This window comes from Anolis sagrei, chromosome 1, assembly GCF_037176765.1.
Source record: "Anolis sagrei isolate rAnoSag1 chromosome 1, rAnoSag1.mat, whole genome shotgun sequence".
Lineage (NCBI taxonomy): Eukaryota > Metazoa > Chordata > Lepidosauria > Squamata > Dactyloidae > Anolis > Anolis sagrei.
The window spans coordinates 125,466,813-125,484,131 of record NC_090021.1 but is presented as its reverse complement, the minus strand read 5'-3'; the positions used below and the strand labels follow the sequence as shown (position 1 = coordinate 125,484,131).

General features: G+C 42.7%; 1 protein-coding gene across 1 annotated transcript; it reads left to right on the top strand.

Annotated features, from left to right (window-relative positions):
- Positions 1 to 2,019: 2,019 nt before the first annotated feature.
- On the top strand, positions 2,020 to 17,023 carry LOC132783318 (glutathione S-transferase-like). The gene is made up of 7 exons (XM_060788453.2): positions 2,020 to 2,123; positions 8,314 to 8,420; positions 10,473 to 10,524; positions 11,476 to 11,608; positions 12,752 to 12,893; positions 14,183 to 14,314; positions 16,707 to 17,023. Exons 2-7 carry the CDS (start codon positions 8,334 to 8,336, stop codon positions 16,824 to 16,826), a joined length of 666 nt encoding a protein of 221 aa, XP_060644436.2. The 5' UTR covers positions 2,020 to 2,123; positions 8,314 to 8,333; the 3' UTR covers positions 16,827 to 17,023.
- The last annotated feature ends 296 nt before the right edge of the window (positions 17,024 to 17,319 follow it).

Here is a 17,319-nt window from a genome sequence, read left to right as displayed (position 1 = left end):
TCTCTCTTTAAAAAGGACATGACTAAAACTATTTGGGGCTTGCCTACTGGAACTAGCACCCTGTTTAATAGTTTGGAGGGAAATGATTTTCTATTTGAAGAACTGAATCCATGCTTGGAATCTGAAGCAATCCACTCTTCCCATCTGACTCATTTCCTGAAATACCACCCCAGTCTTAATATGTAGTGAAAGCTGTTGCTTAAAACAGACAGCTAACCCAGGCAACACAAGTGTCGTAGTCTGTCTCTGGCAATATATTGCTGACTCGGTCAATCCAAGGGGCAGGATAATAATGGTTCAGTGTTTTCACACATACTTTGGTCTTTTGTTTATGCGAACGGCAGGCAATTTGTGGAACTTCTATCGTCAACCACTATTGGCTCTGCAGATATTGTTGGATTACAACGTCCTTCTTTCATCCTTCAACAGTTCATGCTGGACAAGGACTGATTGGATTTGCATTCCAACAATATATGGAGGGTCAGAATTTACTTTTTTCTGGTAATGGTTATCTGAAAGCATCCCATTCTCCTCTGCCCCTACAATCCGCCCCACCTCCACAAATTGGAGAAGGGTGATAAACTACAGGAATAGACTATTAAAACAAGAATAAGAATACAAGTCAAAAGAGGAGTCTGACAAGTATGTGTGTGTATACACACACATTACCCCAGAGAATCACTCTCCAATCTGAGGAGGGCAACAAAAATAGTGTGAGAGTTGACATACTCATCCCCTTGTTCCATGATATTTTGGGTTAGTGCTGCTGTGAAATGACAAGATAAAGCAGACTTTGGAAATGCTCTCTCTCTCACTGACCTACGAGTCCTACCATCCCCATGGCAGCTGAGGAGGGGGTTTTGGATCCAAAAAGGGAAATTTCAAACAATTTAAGATGGATAAGAGCATATTCAGATTTGAAACCAGAGTTTTATCTTTTGGGAATGCTGGCCATATAGAAAGAAACTTTTCAAGTTTGTTAGGATAATTGTTGCAAGAACTGTGTATGTTCAGAAATGGAAGAAATCAATTATCCCAATATAAGAAGAATGGTTGATGAAGATCTGAGTAGCAGAAGTGATGAAAAAATTGACTTTGCTGATTTAGGACAAATCTCTGACCAGCTTTAGGGAAAAAAAATGAGAATGGTTCACTGCCTTTTCATAAGAAAAGTGGGGGCATTTATCAACCATAAGATTAATGATTTATTAAAGTGTTGTCAAAAGTATATACATATATAATATGTTTAAAAGACATGTATTAATACGAGAGAATAACTAGCAGGTAGGGAGTGGTATGTTTGTAGTTTTTGATTTGTTTGCTTTTTCTTTCAGAGTGTTTTATTTTTGTCTTTCTGTTTAGTAATTTTAATAGTCATTTAGTTAGAATTGTGTATCTTTTATTTTTTATATCTAAAAATTATCTTGAGTGCTTTATTTGGTTTTTTTCTACTTTGAAAAAAATACCTTTAAAGAAGAAAACCCCACTCCCTCCACTTTCTATACAGCATTTGTATGGGTGTAGTGTTGAGATGCCATTTGCTGGAGACATCCATGTGCTGAATCTGTGACCTTCTCATGCAAACCAAACCATTCACGAACCAGAGTAGCCAACTCCTGTCTGCCAGTAAAAGTGATGGAATTATTGCATAGAATGATAGTATGGGTTGCCTATAGTGGAGTTCCTTCTTATATACACTGGAGTTTGGTTCCAGGACCCTACCTAGATAGTACCAAAAGTCATGAGTACTCATCCCATTGTATACAACAGTGTAGCAAATGGCATCCCTTATATAAAATGGCAAAATCAAAGTTTGCTTTTAGATTTGTTAAAAATGAAATGAGGCAATCTGTTGGTGCAGAATTCGTGGGTTCTGAAGACCAATTGTAAAAACAGGATAACCCATTCCCCTGGTAGCTGGCAAACAAAAGGGCATTTGTACCATAGGTGTAAAAGGCAGGAGTAGAACTGGCATGCCCTTGACTTTGCCAAGGGAGTGTCTGTCTCCTCCTCCTGGGAAGATCTCCCTTCTCCCTGAGGCTTTTATAGCTGAGTTGCACACATTATCTCTCTCTAGCTAGCAGGAGAAGAACTTGCAGCTCTTTCATTCCTTCCAGAAGCAGGTTAGTAGCAGTTCCCTTGGGAACTTGGGGCACCGGAGGGAAGAGGGATTTCCAAATTGTACCCAAAGGCTTTTTTCTTGCAGACCCCCCACTTCTTCCAGAATGAGATTTTTATAGCACAGTCCTGACATCTGATATGCATAATCTAGCAGGAAAATTTGTCTTCCTGCCTAGTGGCCTCTTCTTCTCTTCTTTTGCTCCTTTCTTCTTCGTCTTCTGTGGGGGAGGGGGTTGATTAAGGGGAAGAGGTGGAACGGGGACCCTCCTTCTTTGGGGGTTTGCCAGGTTTGCCTTTGGATTACCTTATGCACCGGATTGGCATGGCTGGCTAATATTGGCTGTGGCTGGACATCTTGGGTTACCTTCTACACAATTGTATAAAATCCACATTGAACTGGATTACATGGTAGTGTGGACTCAGTTAACACCATTCAAAGCAGATATTGTGGATTATCTACCTTGCTATTCTGAGTTATATAGCTGTGTGGAAGGGCCCTTAGTTTGCAAAGCAGCCCAATCTCTTGGTTACCACTTCAATTCCTTTGGTATTTTAGTTACAATAGGAAGGCTCCCCAAGAGGTTTCTGGAAAGAAATGAGGAAAAGGGAAGCTGATAAGTCTCTTTCCCCAAATCACTCCTTGTTTTCCTATCTTGAAAGGTCCAGAAGGAAAATGCCCCTTATTTCTCTCCTCCTGTCTGTATATATACACAGGATGCCCCCACCAAATGTAGACAGCATTCAGATCATAGTGGTTAAAATGATTATTTGAAGGCTAAAATAGTACATTTAAAGCAAATAAGAATAACTATCCAAATCATGTTCATGACAGAGTCACCAATCTCATCACCTTGGACAGCAATGAAGGGTTCACTTCAACACAGAGTTGCATCAAAGTTTCTCTTATGGTACTTGCTGGGGCAGAATGGAAAGTCTTTGGTCACCCCAAAACACTAGAAACGAAAGAATGTGTTGCCTGGAGCACCTTGGGCTTGAGAAAGTCAGGAACGGGCCCCCTTGCCTTGGTCCCGACTTCTATGGCTGGAAGGCTTCACAGCTGTGCTTTGCTTTGGTCAGCTGGCACATTGCTTTGTGCACTGGCATATGCTCTGCTGGAAACAGCAACTTTGTTTTCTGCAAAGGAAAGTTATTCTTTGGAGCAAAAATAATGCAAAAAAGCTCTGAGCAGAAGAGGTGAAAGGGCTGCAGGAAAAAGGAGATTGCACAACCTGAAAGAAGGAGCCTGAGTTGGCAACTGGGTCAAAGGGTGTCATTTGGTGGCCTCATCTCAGATCTCTACAGAGACAAGAGCCCAGGAAGGTATTGCTCTTTGCCAGGCAAGTGCCGCTCCCTCTTCAGTCACATTCAGTTTGAGAGCATTGCATCTAACAAGCTAAACAGATCCCATCTTGTCTGGTATTTATTTATTTAATTTTATTTACAATATTTGTATCCCACCTTTCTCTACCCCAAAGGGGACTCCGAGTGGCCTCACACATTGGCAAAAATTTAATGCCATAAAAACATAATAAAAATAAAATACAATAAAAAACATTTTCATTAAAAACACAGAATTAAAACATTAAACAATGACATCAATTATTAAAATCACATAATCCAAGACCGTAGTCCAGAGCCATTCCTGATTGCCATTGCACCAGTTCTACATTCATTTATTGCACTGCAGTTACTCTCCAAAAGCTTGGTCCCATAGCCAAGTTTTAACTTTCTTTCTGAAGGCTAGGAGGGAAGGAGCTGATCAAATAACCCTGGGGAGGAAGTTCAACTGTCAAGGGGCCATCACTGAGGAGGCCCTGTCTCTTGTCCCCACCAGTCACGCCTGCGAAGAAGGCGGGACCGAGAGCAGGGCCTCCCCAGAAGAGCTTCACCTCTGAGATGGTTCATAGAAGGAGATAAGGAAAGCTGGGACGAACTGTTTAGGGCTTTATAGGCTAAAGCTAGCACTTTGAATTGTGCTTGGTAGCAGACCGGCAGCCAGTAGAGCTGATGTAACAGGGGGGTTGTGTGCTCCTGTACTCCACTCCAGTGAGCAATCTGTTGGACCAATTGAAGCTTCCAAACAGTCTTCAAAGGAAACTCCACATAGAGCACGTTGCAGTAGCCTATTTGGGGTAACAAGAGTGTGGAATAGCGTGTCCAATTCTAGCTTCTCAAGGTATGGGTGCAACTGGTGCACAAGTTTTAATTGTGCAAAGCTCCCCTGGACACTGCTGAAACCTGAGGTTCCAGGCTCAACTCTGGGTCCAGGAGAACTCCAAGGCTGTGAACCTGCACCTTCAAGGGGAGTGTAACCCCATCCAGCACAGGCTGTAACCCGATACCCTGTTTGGCCTTGCAACCGACCAGGAGTACCTCTTTCTTGTCTGGATTCAGTTTCAATTTGTTCACTCTCATCCAAACCATCACAGCGGCCAAGCACCGGTTCAGGACCTGAATAGCCACCTTAGTGGTAGGTGGAAAGGAGTGATAGAGTTGGACATCATCAGCGTACATATAACATCGAAATCCAAAACTCTGAATGATCTCTTCCAACGGCTTCATGTAGATGTTAAACAACATGGGGGACAGTACTGAACTCTGTGGGACCCCACAGGACAAAGGCTGTGGGACCTTTTTATTTGGTATTTGTGTGGGAGTAAGGAATGGTTAGTATTTGGAAGATCACTAGGACATCACATACTAAATATACCACATTTTATCTATTTTTGAGGACCAGGCATGGTTAATATTTGGAATATTGTTACAGCCTTTCACCCAAAGTATACCCAATTCTTGTCTGTTTTAGGGGAAGGGCAAATGTAGGAGACAGTACAGTTGTCCCCCACATTTGCAGTTTTGACTTTTGCAGATTTGATTATTCATAGATTTGATTAAAATGTTATCTCTGGGAATCCCTGGGCCCTGGTGGAACAAAAGATTTTTAGAGAAAACACTTCTCTGTGGATTGCTAAGCCCTCCGTTCCTTTCTAGTGGTAATACACATTTGGCACATTGCTTCTAAAATCAGGCAAACATATAAGGCTTCTTATGAAGTTATTTCCTCAAACAGAACAAAACTCATAGAAATCTTTTATACTGTAGAACAATATCTTCCTAATAAAAAACTGGAGGGAACCAATAACAGCAAAGAAAACCAAGGATTTACTGGGAAGGGTCAGAAAGAATCCTTCTTGAGGGTGTATCTGCACTAGACAATTCATGGAGTTTGATACTACTTCAACTACAATGGCTCAATGTGATGGCGTCCTGGAATTTGTAGCTTGGTCAGACACCAGCAATCTTTGGCACAGAAAGCAAAAGGCCTGGTAAAACTACAACTCCCCAAATTCCATAGCATTGAGCTATGGCAGTTAAAGTGGTTTCAAATTCCATTATTTCTATTAATGCAGATACACCTTAAAACTCCAGAGTCCCTGCCCGTCAAGATTGACAATATTGGCTACATGGCCTAACATTCAGGAGAAGTATACTGCTCAGGTAGCTCCCTTCTTGTCAGACACTGTGAAAGCATTGAGCAAAATGAAAATGAAGAAATGGAAGCAGTGGATGAGTGCTTCCTGACACCAAAAGACAAAAGAAGGAGGCTATGTCTTCTCAGCAGTTGGGTATTGCTTAAGCCAGAGTTTCTCGGGACTCCTGGGCGGGGGGTCGCGAGGGGATATAACCAAAGACCATCAGAAAACACAGTATTTTCTGTTGGTCATGGGCAGGCATGTAGCCAGGGCGGGGGGGAGGCTTGAGAGGCTTCAAACGCCCCCCCCCCCGAAATTCTCATGCTGGTTCACGAAAAGGCCTTACTGGTGCATTATTTAAACTGCTATGTTTATTCATATCATGATCTGATTACTATCCTCAATATATCCCATATGCATGGGGTACTGGGGTAACGATACAAAAGGTTTGCTAGGGTAGACCCTCTTTCACTCAGGCTCAGCCCCCCCCCCCCCGAAACAAATGCAGCCCCCCCTTGAATCGAAATCCTGGCTACGGGCCTGGGCATGGGGGTTCTGTGTGGGAAGTTTGGCCCAATTCTATAGTTGGTGAGGTTCAGAATGCTCTTTGATTGTAGGTGAACTTTAAATCCCAGCAAGTACAACTCCCAAATGTCAAGGTCTATTTTCCCCAAACTCCACCAGTGTTCACATTTCAGCATATTGAGCATCCATGCCAAGTTTGGTCCAGATCCATCATTGTTTGAATCCACAGTGCTCTCTGGATGTAGGTGAACTACAACTCCAAAACTCAAGGTCAATGTCCTTCAAACCCTTCCAGTACTTTCTGTTGGTCATGGGAGTTCTGTGTGCCAAGTTTGGTTCTATTCCATTGTTGGTGGAGTTCAGAATGCTCTTTGATTGTAGGTTAACTATAAATCCCAGCTACTACAACTCCCAAATAGCAAAATTAACGCCCCCCGCCCCCCCACCACCACACCAGTATTCAAATTTGGGTGTATTGGGTATTTGTGCCATGAATGAAAATACATCCTGCATATCAAATATTTACATTACGATTAACAACAATAGCAAAATTACAGTTATTAAGCACCAACAAAAATAATTTTATGGTTGGGGGACTGTATTAAGGGGTCACGGCATTAGGAAGGTTGAGACCCACTGGCTTAAGCTGCCTGCTCTGGATGGGATTGTACTGCCATTGAAGGAACAAATGCACAGTTGAAAGTAGTTCTAGAGCCATCTTTGGTTGTTGGTGGCCCAGTGCAGCTCAGTATAGTGCCAAGTGTGTGGGCTGGAACTTTTCCTGCACCACTGTAATGTACTGTACTGTCCCGATTAAGATGTAATTATAACATTCTGCGCTTGAAGAGGACTCGGGGGCTGCAACTAGTGCAAAAAAATAGCAACAGTACACACAAGACTAACTTTCAAGGAGCTGCAGTGCCGGCAAGTTTGCTACTGATCTGGATTCAATTGGAGGTGGGAGGGGTGTGTGTGTGTGATGACAACAATTACAGTGATAAAAGGCTTGCTTAAAGGTAAAGGTTTCCCCTTGACATTGAGGCTAGTTGTGTTTTTTTGGTACCCACTTAAGATGTTGCTTTTTTAAGGAGCACTGTTGGGAATTAATTTAACTGAAATGTACATAGCTTTTCATTATTCTGGGTTTTCATTTATTTATTTATTTATTTATTTACATCACTTATATCCCGCTCATATCAGCCCGCAGGCGACTCAGGGCGGTCTACATATCGGCACAATTCGATGCCATCAATACAATACAAAAGCAAAAACAATTAAGTGCATTTAGACAAAAAAGACAGTGCAATAAGAGAGAAGGCCCTGTCTCTCGTCCCCGCCAAGCGTGCTTGCGAAGCAGACGGGATCGAGAGCAGGGCCTCCTCAGATGATCTTAACTTCCTGGAGGGATCGTAGGAAGAGATGCGTTCGGATAGGTAGGCTGGGCCAGAACCGTTTAGGGCTTTATAGGCTAAAGCCAGCACTTTGAATTGGGCCCGGTAGCAAACCAGCAGCCAGTGGAGCTGATGCAGCAGAGGAGTTGTGTGCTCCCTGAGCGCCGCTCCTGTTAGCAATCTGGCTGCTGCACGCTGGACCATTTTAAGTTTCCGGGCCATCTTCAAAGGCAACCCCACGTAGAGCGCGTTGCAGTAATCTATGCAGGATGTAACCAGAGCGTGGACTACCGTGGTCAAGTCAGACTTCCCAAGGTACGGGCTCAGCTATTGCAAGTACTTGTGATGTTTGACATGTTCTAACCTGTTTAAGCGCCTATTGTTTTAATCTGGAATTGTCTTTAATTTCTTATTATATTTGCACGCCACCCAGAAAAATCTGCTATGAAGGAATATAAAGTTTAATAAATTAACTAATTAACAGTCAATAATTAACAGTGTTCTTTTCTTTTGCACTATTCTGGATTTGTTCTCTGCAAGCTGGTTTTCAAGAACATGAAGTTTCTTTCACAAGCAGATGACCAGCTGGGTGATGACAACTAACATTATGATATATATGTATTGTATGCAATTAGAAATGGAAGTGTTTTTCACATGTATAATTTTATATATATACCAGACCTTTCCCTAATAAAAGCAAGAACAAGAGCAAAATGCAGGTATTGAAAGGTGTCCTGCTCTTTTTTTCTGATTTCTCACCTTCCATATATTGTTTCTTTTTTAAATGATATTTTTTTAAACAGGAAAGAAAACACTTGGAAACATGGCTGGGAAACCTAAGCTTCATTACTTCAAAGCAAGAGGCCGAATGGAAACCATCAGGTGGCTGTTGGCTGCAGCAGGAATAGAGGTTTGTCTTCAATGCTTTTCTCCAAATACATTTAACAACAACAACAGCAACAAAAGCTGACACAATACGATGATTTAAAGATTGAATTGCAAAGACTTTGGCCAGTCAAGGTGGTCCCAGTGGTGATTGGCACACTGGGTGCAGTGCCTAAAGACCTTGACCTGCACTTAAACACAATCAGCACTGACAAAGTTACCATCTGTCAACTGCAAAGGACCACCCTACTGGGATCTGCACGCATTATTCGCTGATACATCACATAGTCCTAGAAAACTGGAAAGTGTCCGACGTGTGATCCAATACAACAACCAGTATTGTGATCTTGTTTGCTGTGTACTAACCTTGTTGTGTTTCAAATAACAACAACAACAACAACAACAACAACAACAACTTATTTGTACCCTGTTATATCTCCCCGGGGGAACTCAGGGCAGTTTCCAATAAAAGAGGCAAACATTCAATGCCGATAACGCACAAACAACAGATAAACTTCAACAACAATAAATAAAACAATTGCAACATAAGACTTATAATAACTAATCCCAAAGGAACAAAAAATATACAAGTAAACGACTTAAATAAACAAATTATAATACATCACAAACATTTACCACATAATTAATTAACAGTTAAATACATTAAAATATGGAATGACTTTCAGTGACCAACCAAGCTGAGGTAAGATTCCAGTATGTAAACAAGGATATGTATGAAGATGTGTTATAAGTGGGTTTTAAAAAGCTTTTTTTGAAGAAGAGGAGAGAGGGGGTGTTTTAAATTCTTTTGGGAGGGAGTTTCAGAGGTGGGGAGCAGCCACAGAGAAGGCCCCCTCTCTCGTTCCCACCTAGTGTGCTTGAGACAGGCATGGGAATGAGAGCAGGGCATCCTCTGCAGATCGCAGCACTCATGTCAGTTTTTATACAGAGCTGCATTTGGACTTTATAAGTAATAACCAGCACTTTGTATTTAGCCTGGAAGCGGACCTGCAGCTAGTGGAGCTGTCACAACATGGGAGTCATTCTCTCACAATATGGCGCTCCAGTTAGTAACCTGGCTGCTGATCTCTGAACTAGTTGAAGCTTCTGGGCTATCTTCAAAGGCAGCCCCACATTGAGAGCGTTGCAGTAGTCCAAATGGAAAGTGACTCAGGCATGGGATAACATGGCCAGATCTGGCATATCAAGGTATAGATGCAACTGGTGTACAAGTTTTAATTGTGCGAAGGCACTCCTGGCCACCGCCGACAACTGGGATTCCAGATCACCCCCAGACTGCGGACCTGTGTCTTCGGGGGGGGGGGGGGGTGATCCCCATCCAACACTAGCTGTAACCCCACACCCTGATCCACCTTCTGACTGACCAGGAGTACCTCTCTGTTTTGCCTGGATTTATCTTCAACCTATTAGCCCTCATCCAGTCCTTCACTGGTTTAGGAGTAGGACAGCATCCTTGGTTTTCGGTGGGAAGGAGTAATAGAGTTGGGTGTCATCAACATAAATTTGACACCAAACTTCAAAACTCTGGATGATCTCTCCCAGCAGTTTCATGTAGATATTCAACAGTATGGGGGGGGGGGGGCGGACAGGATGGACAGAGGGTCTAACAGGAGTCCCCGAGCATCACCATCTGGGTCCACCCCTCCAGGAAGAATTGGAGCCACTGTAAAACAGTGCCTCCCAATCCCATACCGGTGAGGTGACCCAGAAGGGTACCATGGTCAATGGTATCAAACGCCACTGAGAAGTCCAGGAGAACTAGTAGGGACACTCTCCCCCTATCTAGCTCTCTTACTAGATTATTTTCAGAATTCATTTGAGGTATTGGCATTTAGTGGTGAGGGTTAATTCCTTCACTTCAAGTTTGAAGGGAGTGCTTTCATCTCATGGCAAGAATTCACGTTTCCTTTTAGGTCAAGAGAGTGTGACCTGCCCAAGGTAAGTTTTTGTAGTCAGAGTCAAAGTTATTTTAAAAATAGAAAATATTGACATTATAGGCCATTTTATATTATTAAATCCTTCCAGTTATTTGCCATTTTATTTCTTTCTTTGCTAGTTTGAAGAGCAATATATTCAGTCAAAGGCAGATCTAGAAAAGTTAAGACAAGGTGAGTATGTTGTCTAAACATTTAATATGTCTTCTTTGGTGATCATGAGTGCTTTATTGCTCCCTTTGTAGCTAAAGGCAAAACTCGAATTGATGGTGATGAAGCAGAAGGACTTTATGTGGATTCTTTGTGTAAAGATCACATGGGCCACTATGGAAACCATAAAACAGATTTTTTTTGTATAGGACTTGTTAGTATTGTTCTGCATTATGAAAGGTAATGGTAAAGGTTTCCCCTAACATTAAGTCTAGTTGTGTCTGACCCCTTGGAGGTGGTGCTCATCTCCATTTCTAAGCCAAAGAACCAGCAATGTTGGTAGGCACTTCCAAGGTCATGACTGCATGGAGCGCCGTTACCTTCCTGCCAAGGCAGTACCTATTGATCCACTCATATTTGCATGTTTTCAAACCGCTAGGTTGGCAGAAGCTGGGGCTAACAGCCGGAGCTCACCTTGCTCCCCGGATTCGAACTGCCAACCTTTTGGTCAGCAAGTTCAGCAGCTAAGAGGTTTAACCTACTGCGCCACCAGGGGGCTCTCTCTATTATGTACCAACTACAAAAGCACAGTTGTAGATAGGAATAAGTTGCAGTTTCTGAATTATTGCAAACTTAAGATAAACCTATCATGGGGTTTTTGTGGTGAGATTAATCAGAAGGGTTTGCCATTGCCTCCTTCTAAGGTTGGGATTACACTGCCCTGTATCCCAGATTATATACTTATCCCAGATTATCTGGTAGTGAAGACTCATATAATCCAGTTCAAAGCAGATACTCTGGGATCAGATCCTGGAATATAGGGCAGTCTAGATCCAGCCATGAGTGTGTGAGCTACCCCAGGTGTCCAAGAAATCACTTTCAAAGCATGACTTGAGACGTTTCCTATAATCCTAATAATATACATGAGAAGGAAAATAAACTATTCCCTCCCCCATTTTACCTTTCCCCCTCAAGATGGATTCCTACTCTTCCAGCAAGTGCCCATGGTGGAAATTGATGGGATGAAGCTGGCGCAGACTCGAGCCATTCTCAACTACATTGCAGAAAAATACAATCTCGGTGGGAAGGACATCAAGCAGAGAGCACTGTAGGCAACAGTTCAGCATTTGGTTACTACATGTCTGTGTCTGTTTATTGTGCAAGATATGAGAAATCTGGTTTGTCCTTTGATCTGCTGACAGGTTATGATTCAGCCTTTTTCAGCTCACTGCCACTGCTAGTCGTGGAGCAGTATTGACTCGTCATTGAGTTCACATAGACTGGGTTCATTAGAAGTCAATCATTCTTTCTCTAGAGTTCATCCTTGAGCCTGGACTCTTCTGTTGAACCTCAGCTCTAGCCATTGGTGTCATTTAAGGGATGATGGGAATTGCATCCAACAACAACACCAATTACTCAACATTCCTCCAGCCATTCATTTACTTCCACCAAACTTAAATGTAATACATCTTTTCCAAGTGGATTATATGGAAAAGAATAACATGACAGAATGTGAGCATTTTTTTTAAAAAAAGGCTCTTTGTTTGAAGGAATTGGGTGCAGACAACATTAGACTGTAGGTGAAGGTAAAGGTTTTCCCCTTACATTAAGTCTAGTCGTGTTCGACTCTGGGGATTGGTGCTCATCTCCATTTCTAAGCCAGAGAGCCATCGTTGTCCATATACATCTCCAAGGTCATGTGGCCAGCATGACTCCATGGAGTGCCGTTACCTTCCCGCCTGAGCAGTACCTATTGATCTACTCACATTTGCATTTTTTTGAACTGCTAAGTTGGCATAAGCTGGGGCTAACAGCGGGAACTCACGCCACTTCCTGGATTCAAACCTGAGACCTTTCGGTCAGCAAGTTCAGCAGCTCAGCACTTCAACCCACTGTGCCACCTCGGGATCCATACTCCTGTACAAACATGAGGAAGCTGCACTGTATTGAGTTTATCAGGCATGCATCTGCACTGCAAAGTTATTGCAACATTAAACCATTTTAAGTGTTGTAGCTCCATCCTGGGATTTGTAGCTTTGCAACATTCAATAGGATGGAGTCATGATATCAAACTATAACAATTCTACAATGTGGATGAATTGGTGATCAAAATAATCTGAAAAATGTTTTCCATCATCGGAGAAGAGGTGTTGTGCATTTCAGTTTTTCAGAGAAGCCGACATAGTATATAATAACTGGTTAGTAAGAATCACAGAATCCTCCCCCCCCCTTTTTTTATTTTATTTTACAGAATTGATATGTATTGTGAAGGCACTATGGACCTGAATGAAATGATCATTCACCTGCCCTTCAAGCCAGCTGATCAGAAGGAGAAGGAAACTACAGCAATAATTGAAAAAGCCACTGACAGATATTTCCCAGTCTATGAAAAGGTATTTATGCGAGAAGGCATTTGCCTAAGCTCAATAACTGTTCATCTTTGGTAGGTCTCAGTGCAACTGTTTCATATGTCAGAAATCAGTGACAATGGAGGAGCGAATATCCTGCAGTAGAGGCAACATATTTCAGCATTAAAATTTAGTAGTGAATTTTGTCAATGTCTATTGGGACAACCTGCATGACAGGGAACTGTGTAAGAGATCCTGATACACTGACGCTAATGGTACTGCAATTCCATTGCTTAATGGGGCCATCTGCACATCAGGAACCACTGAGCTCTGGTGGCTGCTCTTACACGTTGGTCTTGAGGGCATAGATACATTTGTGTTCCCTTACTGAGAATACAGGTTTGCACAGTGGTGGAGTCCAGCTTTAGCTGATTGGGAGCACTTCCAGACAATGCCAAAAAGTGGGATTAAAAAGAGGGGCAAAATAACCCGGGACCTCAGAGAAGGTCCCACACAGACATGCCAGTCCTGGGCTTTCCTCCCTTGCTGTCCTCATTGGCCTCCCTTCTGTATCTTGGGATAAAATAGAGGGCGGACAGAGGACATCTGGCAGGAGATACACACACACACACACAGAGAGAGAGAGAGAGTTATGCAGTGATCCGTATATGTGCATGTGCACATATGAGATTCAGCGCATAATAGAGTTAATTTTTTAAAAATACTTCCACTAGATTTCTCTCTTCCATAATTATTTATTAAACTTCTGTGTAATATTATACAGTGTAAAATATAGAGTTTCAGAGAATTTTAATGGTTCTCTGTTTGTGCTTCCTTTCAATAAGCTGTACATTTGTTTGACAGCACAATCAGCTGATCAGCTGTTTCAGGTTTTTTAAAAGGGACATCGGCTGGAGCAGTCTCCCCAAGGGGAAGAGAAGGAAAACACACATATTTTGGAATGCAGGGTCATGCACACCTATGAAGATGTCCATCTTTTGGTCAGAAACGATATAAAAAGGGACCTTTTTATTCCACAGTTTCCCTCCTCTGTAGTGATTCAGCACACATTTAGTGCTGACATTGTCTAGCCACTCCCCTTTTTGAAATGGGAAGACCTGTCTAGATGGGCCCTGTAAATCAGTTAACCATGACACAAAACCACAAGGATGCATGGTACAATCAGAGAATCATATAAGGGGATGGGACTACAAGGGCTATTGAATTAAATGCCTGCCATTTAAGTTGCTTGTTTGTTGTATCCAAACTTTGACTGTGGCTCTTCAAAAACATAAGCCAACCCTAACTGAAACCCTCTGTTTCTTGCTCTGTAGGCTCTCAAAGACCATGGACAGGATTTTCTGGTGGGGAATCAACTCAGCAGAGCAGATATCCAGTTGCTTGAAGCCATTTTAGCTACAGAAGAGCTGAAGGCTGATGTCCTCTCCAAGTTTCCTCTTTTAAAGGTAAACAACCAGTTTTGGCAAGACAGGAAGTGCATCTGCACTGAGCAATGAGAGCAAATGGCCAACAAATCTACTTTGTGGTGGGTAAATGATGCAAAGAGCCGATCTGGATTAACATGGGCCCAAGCTGCTTAACGTTACCCTGAATTGCCTTAATCAAAGTTATGAATTGATCTATATTCTCCTCCAGAATTGGAGGCAAACCATGAATTTGGGCCCATACAAAGAATTGGGCTGATTCTGAGATGGCTCAGGTGCCATGGGGATTGGGATAGCATTCTCTGTCTCTCAATCCCATTTCCCCCACTTCCATCTCCAGCAAGTGGGTGAAATATGGGCCATACTGGTCACTCATCACCTGGAGTGAGTGAATGGATGATGGAATTGTAGAAGGGAGGGGGGGATGGAGAGGGTGATTCCTCTTCTTTCTCCTCCCTCGTTGCTCTGGTAATGAGTAGCCGGCCTAAACCATCCTATGCTTATTAACTGCAGTGACAAAAAGAACAGAGTTAGAGGGATGGTAATGGGGCCCACCAGGCCCGTAGCCAGGATTTCGTTTCGGGGGGGGGGGGGGCTAAAAAATTTTCAGGGGGGGGTTTCGGGGGGGGCTGAGTTTCGGGGGGGGGGGGCTGAGTCTGAGTGAAAGAGGGTGTAGCCTAGCAAACCTTTTGTATCATTACCCCAATACCCCCATACATATGGGATATATTGAGAATGGTGATCAAATCATGATATTAATAAACATAACAGTTTAAATAATGCACCAGTAAGGCCTTTTCGCGAACCACCATGAGAATTTCGGGGGGGGGGCTGAAGCCCCCCGAGCCCCCCCCCCCCCGGCTACATGCCTGGGGCCCACCAATGAGACTAACTCCTGCCTCCATAATGGGGGGCAATCCGGCATTTGCCGTTGCCACCCAGGATAAATCACCTGTGTAGAACTGCCCATGGAATGGCAACACAGCCATGAATTTTACTATGTCATGTATTCATGTTCTCAGACCCTGGATCATGTTCTGGAAATCCTGTAGGAATGCATAGTAGTTGAAAGGGCTAGCATGCAATAGAGGCGAGTGGGAAAACTCAGACCCTCCTGTTTTCAGTTCCAATAATCAAAGGATTATTGTTGGGCAAGGGTTATGGGACTCAAAGTCTAAAGTAGTAATACAAACCGAGAAATGGATAAAGCAAAATAATCAGATGGGGCATACAAAAAAACCCAATTATTTTGCAGAAATAAACATTTCCCTTCAGTATATTACATTGCTATACAACTATAGAAGGTACATAGCTAGGTAGTTAATCTTAGCATATATATTTTTCATTCCCAGGTCCTGCAACATTTCTCTGTTGTTCAGAAAGCAGTTGACTGCCGTAACATCTGTTGTGGCAGGAAAAAATAGGGTCCCTGTTTCACACACACATCCCCCCCCCCCCCACACACACACACACAGAGAGATCACCAGCTGCTTCCCACTCAACAGAGGAGATTCATCATCTACAAAATAGGAAATTTGGTTTAGGGGGCTTAAATAATCCATAGGCATCTCAGAATTAAGAAAACTTGTAGGGATTGGTAATATGAAGCAGTCACAAATGCAGGATCTTCTAAAATACTTTTGCCTAATATATTCATTTTGTCTTTGTCAAGGGTTGAAGGTTTATGCTGCTCAAATTACAAATATTGTGGTATACTTAGGCAATCCCTTGTAGGCCAAGGATAATGGTCCTCCAATCTACGCAATGGATACGTAGGTGGCTGCGGAGCCCTATTCTTGTTCCTCATGTTCTTCCATAGTGAAGGGATTGGTTTCCAGGTGGAAGGCGGACCTGGTCAGGGTTGGCTTGATGCTCCATCCTCTTAGCATGTTTCTCTCTTTTGCCCTCCATTTGTGCCTCTTCAAATTCCGCAGCACTGCTGGTCACAGCTGACCTCCAGTTAGAGTGCTCAAGGGCCAGGGCTTCCCAGTTCTCTGTATCTATGCCACCATTTTTAAGGTTGACTTTAAGCCCATCTTTAAATCGCTTTTCCTGTCCACCAACATTGTGTTTCCTGTTCTTAAGTTGGGAGAAGAGTAATTGCTTTGGGAGACTGTGATCAGGCATTTGGACAACGTGGCTAGTCCAGCGGAGTTGATGGCATAGGAGCCTTGCTTCAGTGCTGGTGGCCTTTGCTTCTTCCAGAGCACTGACATTTCTCTGCCTGTCTTCCCAAGAGAATTGCAGGATTTTTGAGGCAACACTGATGGAATTGTTCCAGGAGTTGAGTGTGACATCTGTAGACAGTCCACGTGTCACAGCCACATAGCAGGGTTGGAAAATGCAGCACCTTTTCTTTATGTAAAATTCTTGTCCTCCCGAACACAGTGTGTCTCTCTTTTTTCTTTTTTAGGCTTTGAAAACAAGACTAAGCAACATCCCTAACATTAAGAAGTTTTTAGAACCCGGTAGTCCAAGAAAATCACCCCCTGATGAGAAAATGATTGCAGAAGCAATAAAAGCTTTCCAATGATTTGTTTCACTGAAGATTGTAGCTGGTCACCATTGTATGTTCAAGTAAAACACAAAAATTAAGATGGGGCAATGATTTCAAATCATCCCAAAGGTCTGGGTAAATCCACTCAATTACATTTAGAAGCTATATTAATAACAGAACCACATGACTCACTTTGTACCATTAGACTAACATGAAATAAATATCTTACAATATTTGTGATTTACTTAAGCATTTATTTGACTGATGTGTAACATGGCTGATGCACCACAATCACGCCGATAGACTTGACCTTCTGATGGAAATGTACATGGATATGACTGGAAAACGTCAGTGTGGTTCCTCAGTTTCTGTATTAGAGGACAATCAAGTCATGTCTTATTTACCTGAGATCCGTCCACACCATGCAGCTATAGTGCTCTTGTTCTAATAGTTATGACACCCCATTAAATCCTGGGATTTGCAGTTTAGGGAGGGCAATTCAAAATTCTCATCCAGGGGACTCTAGCTA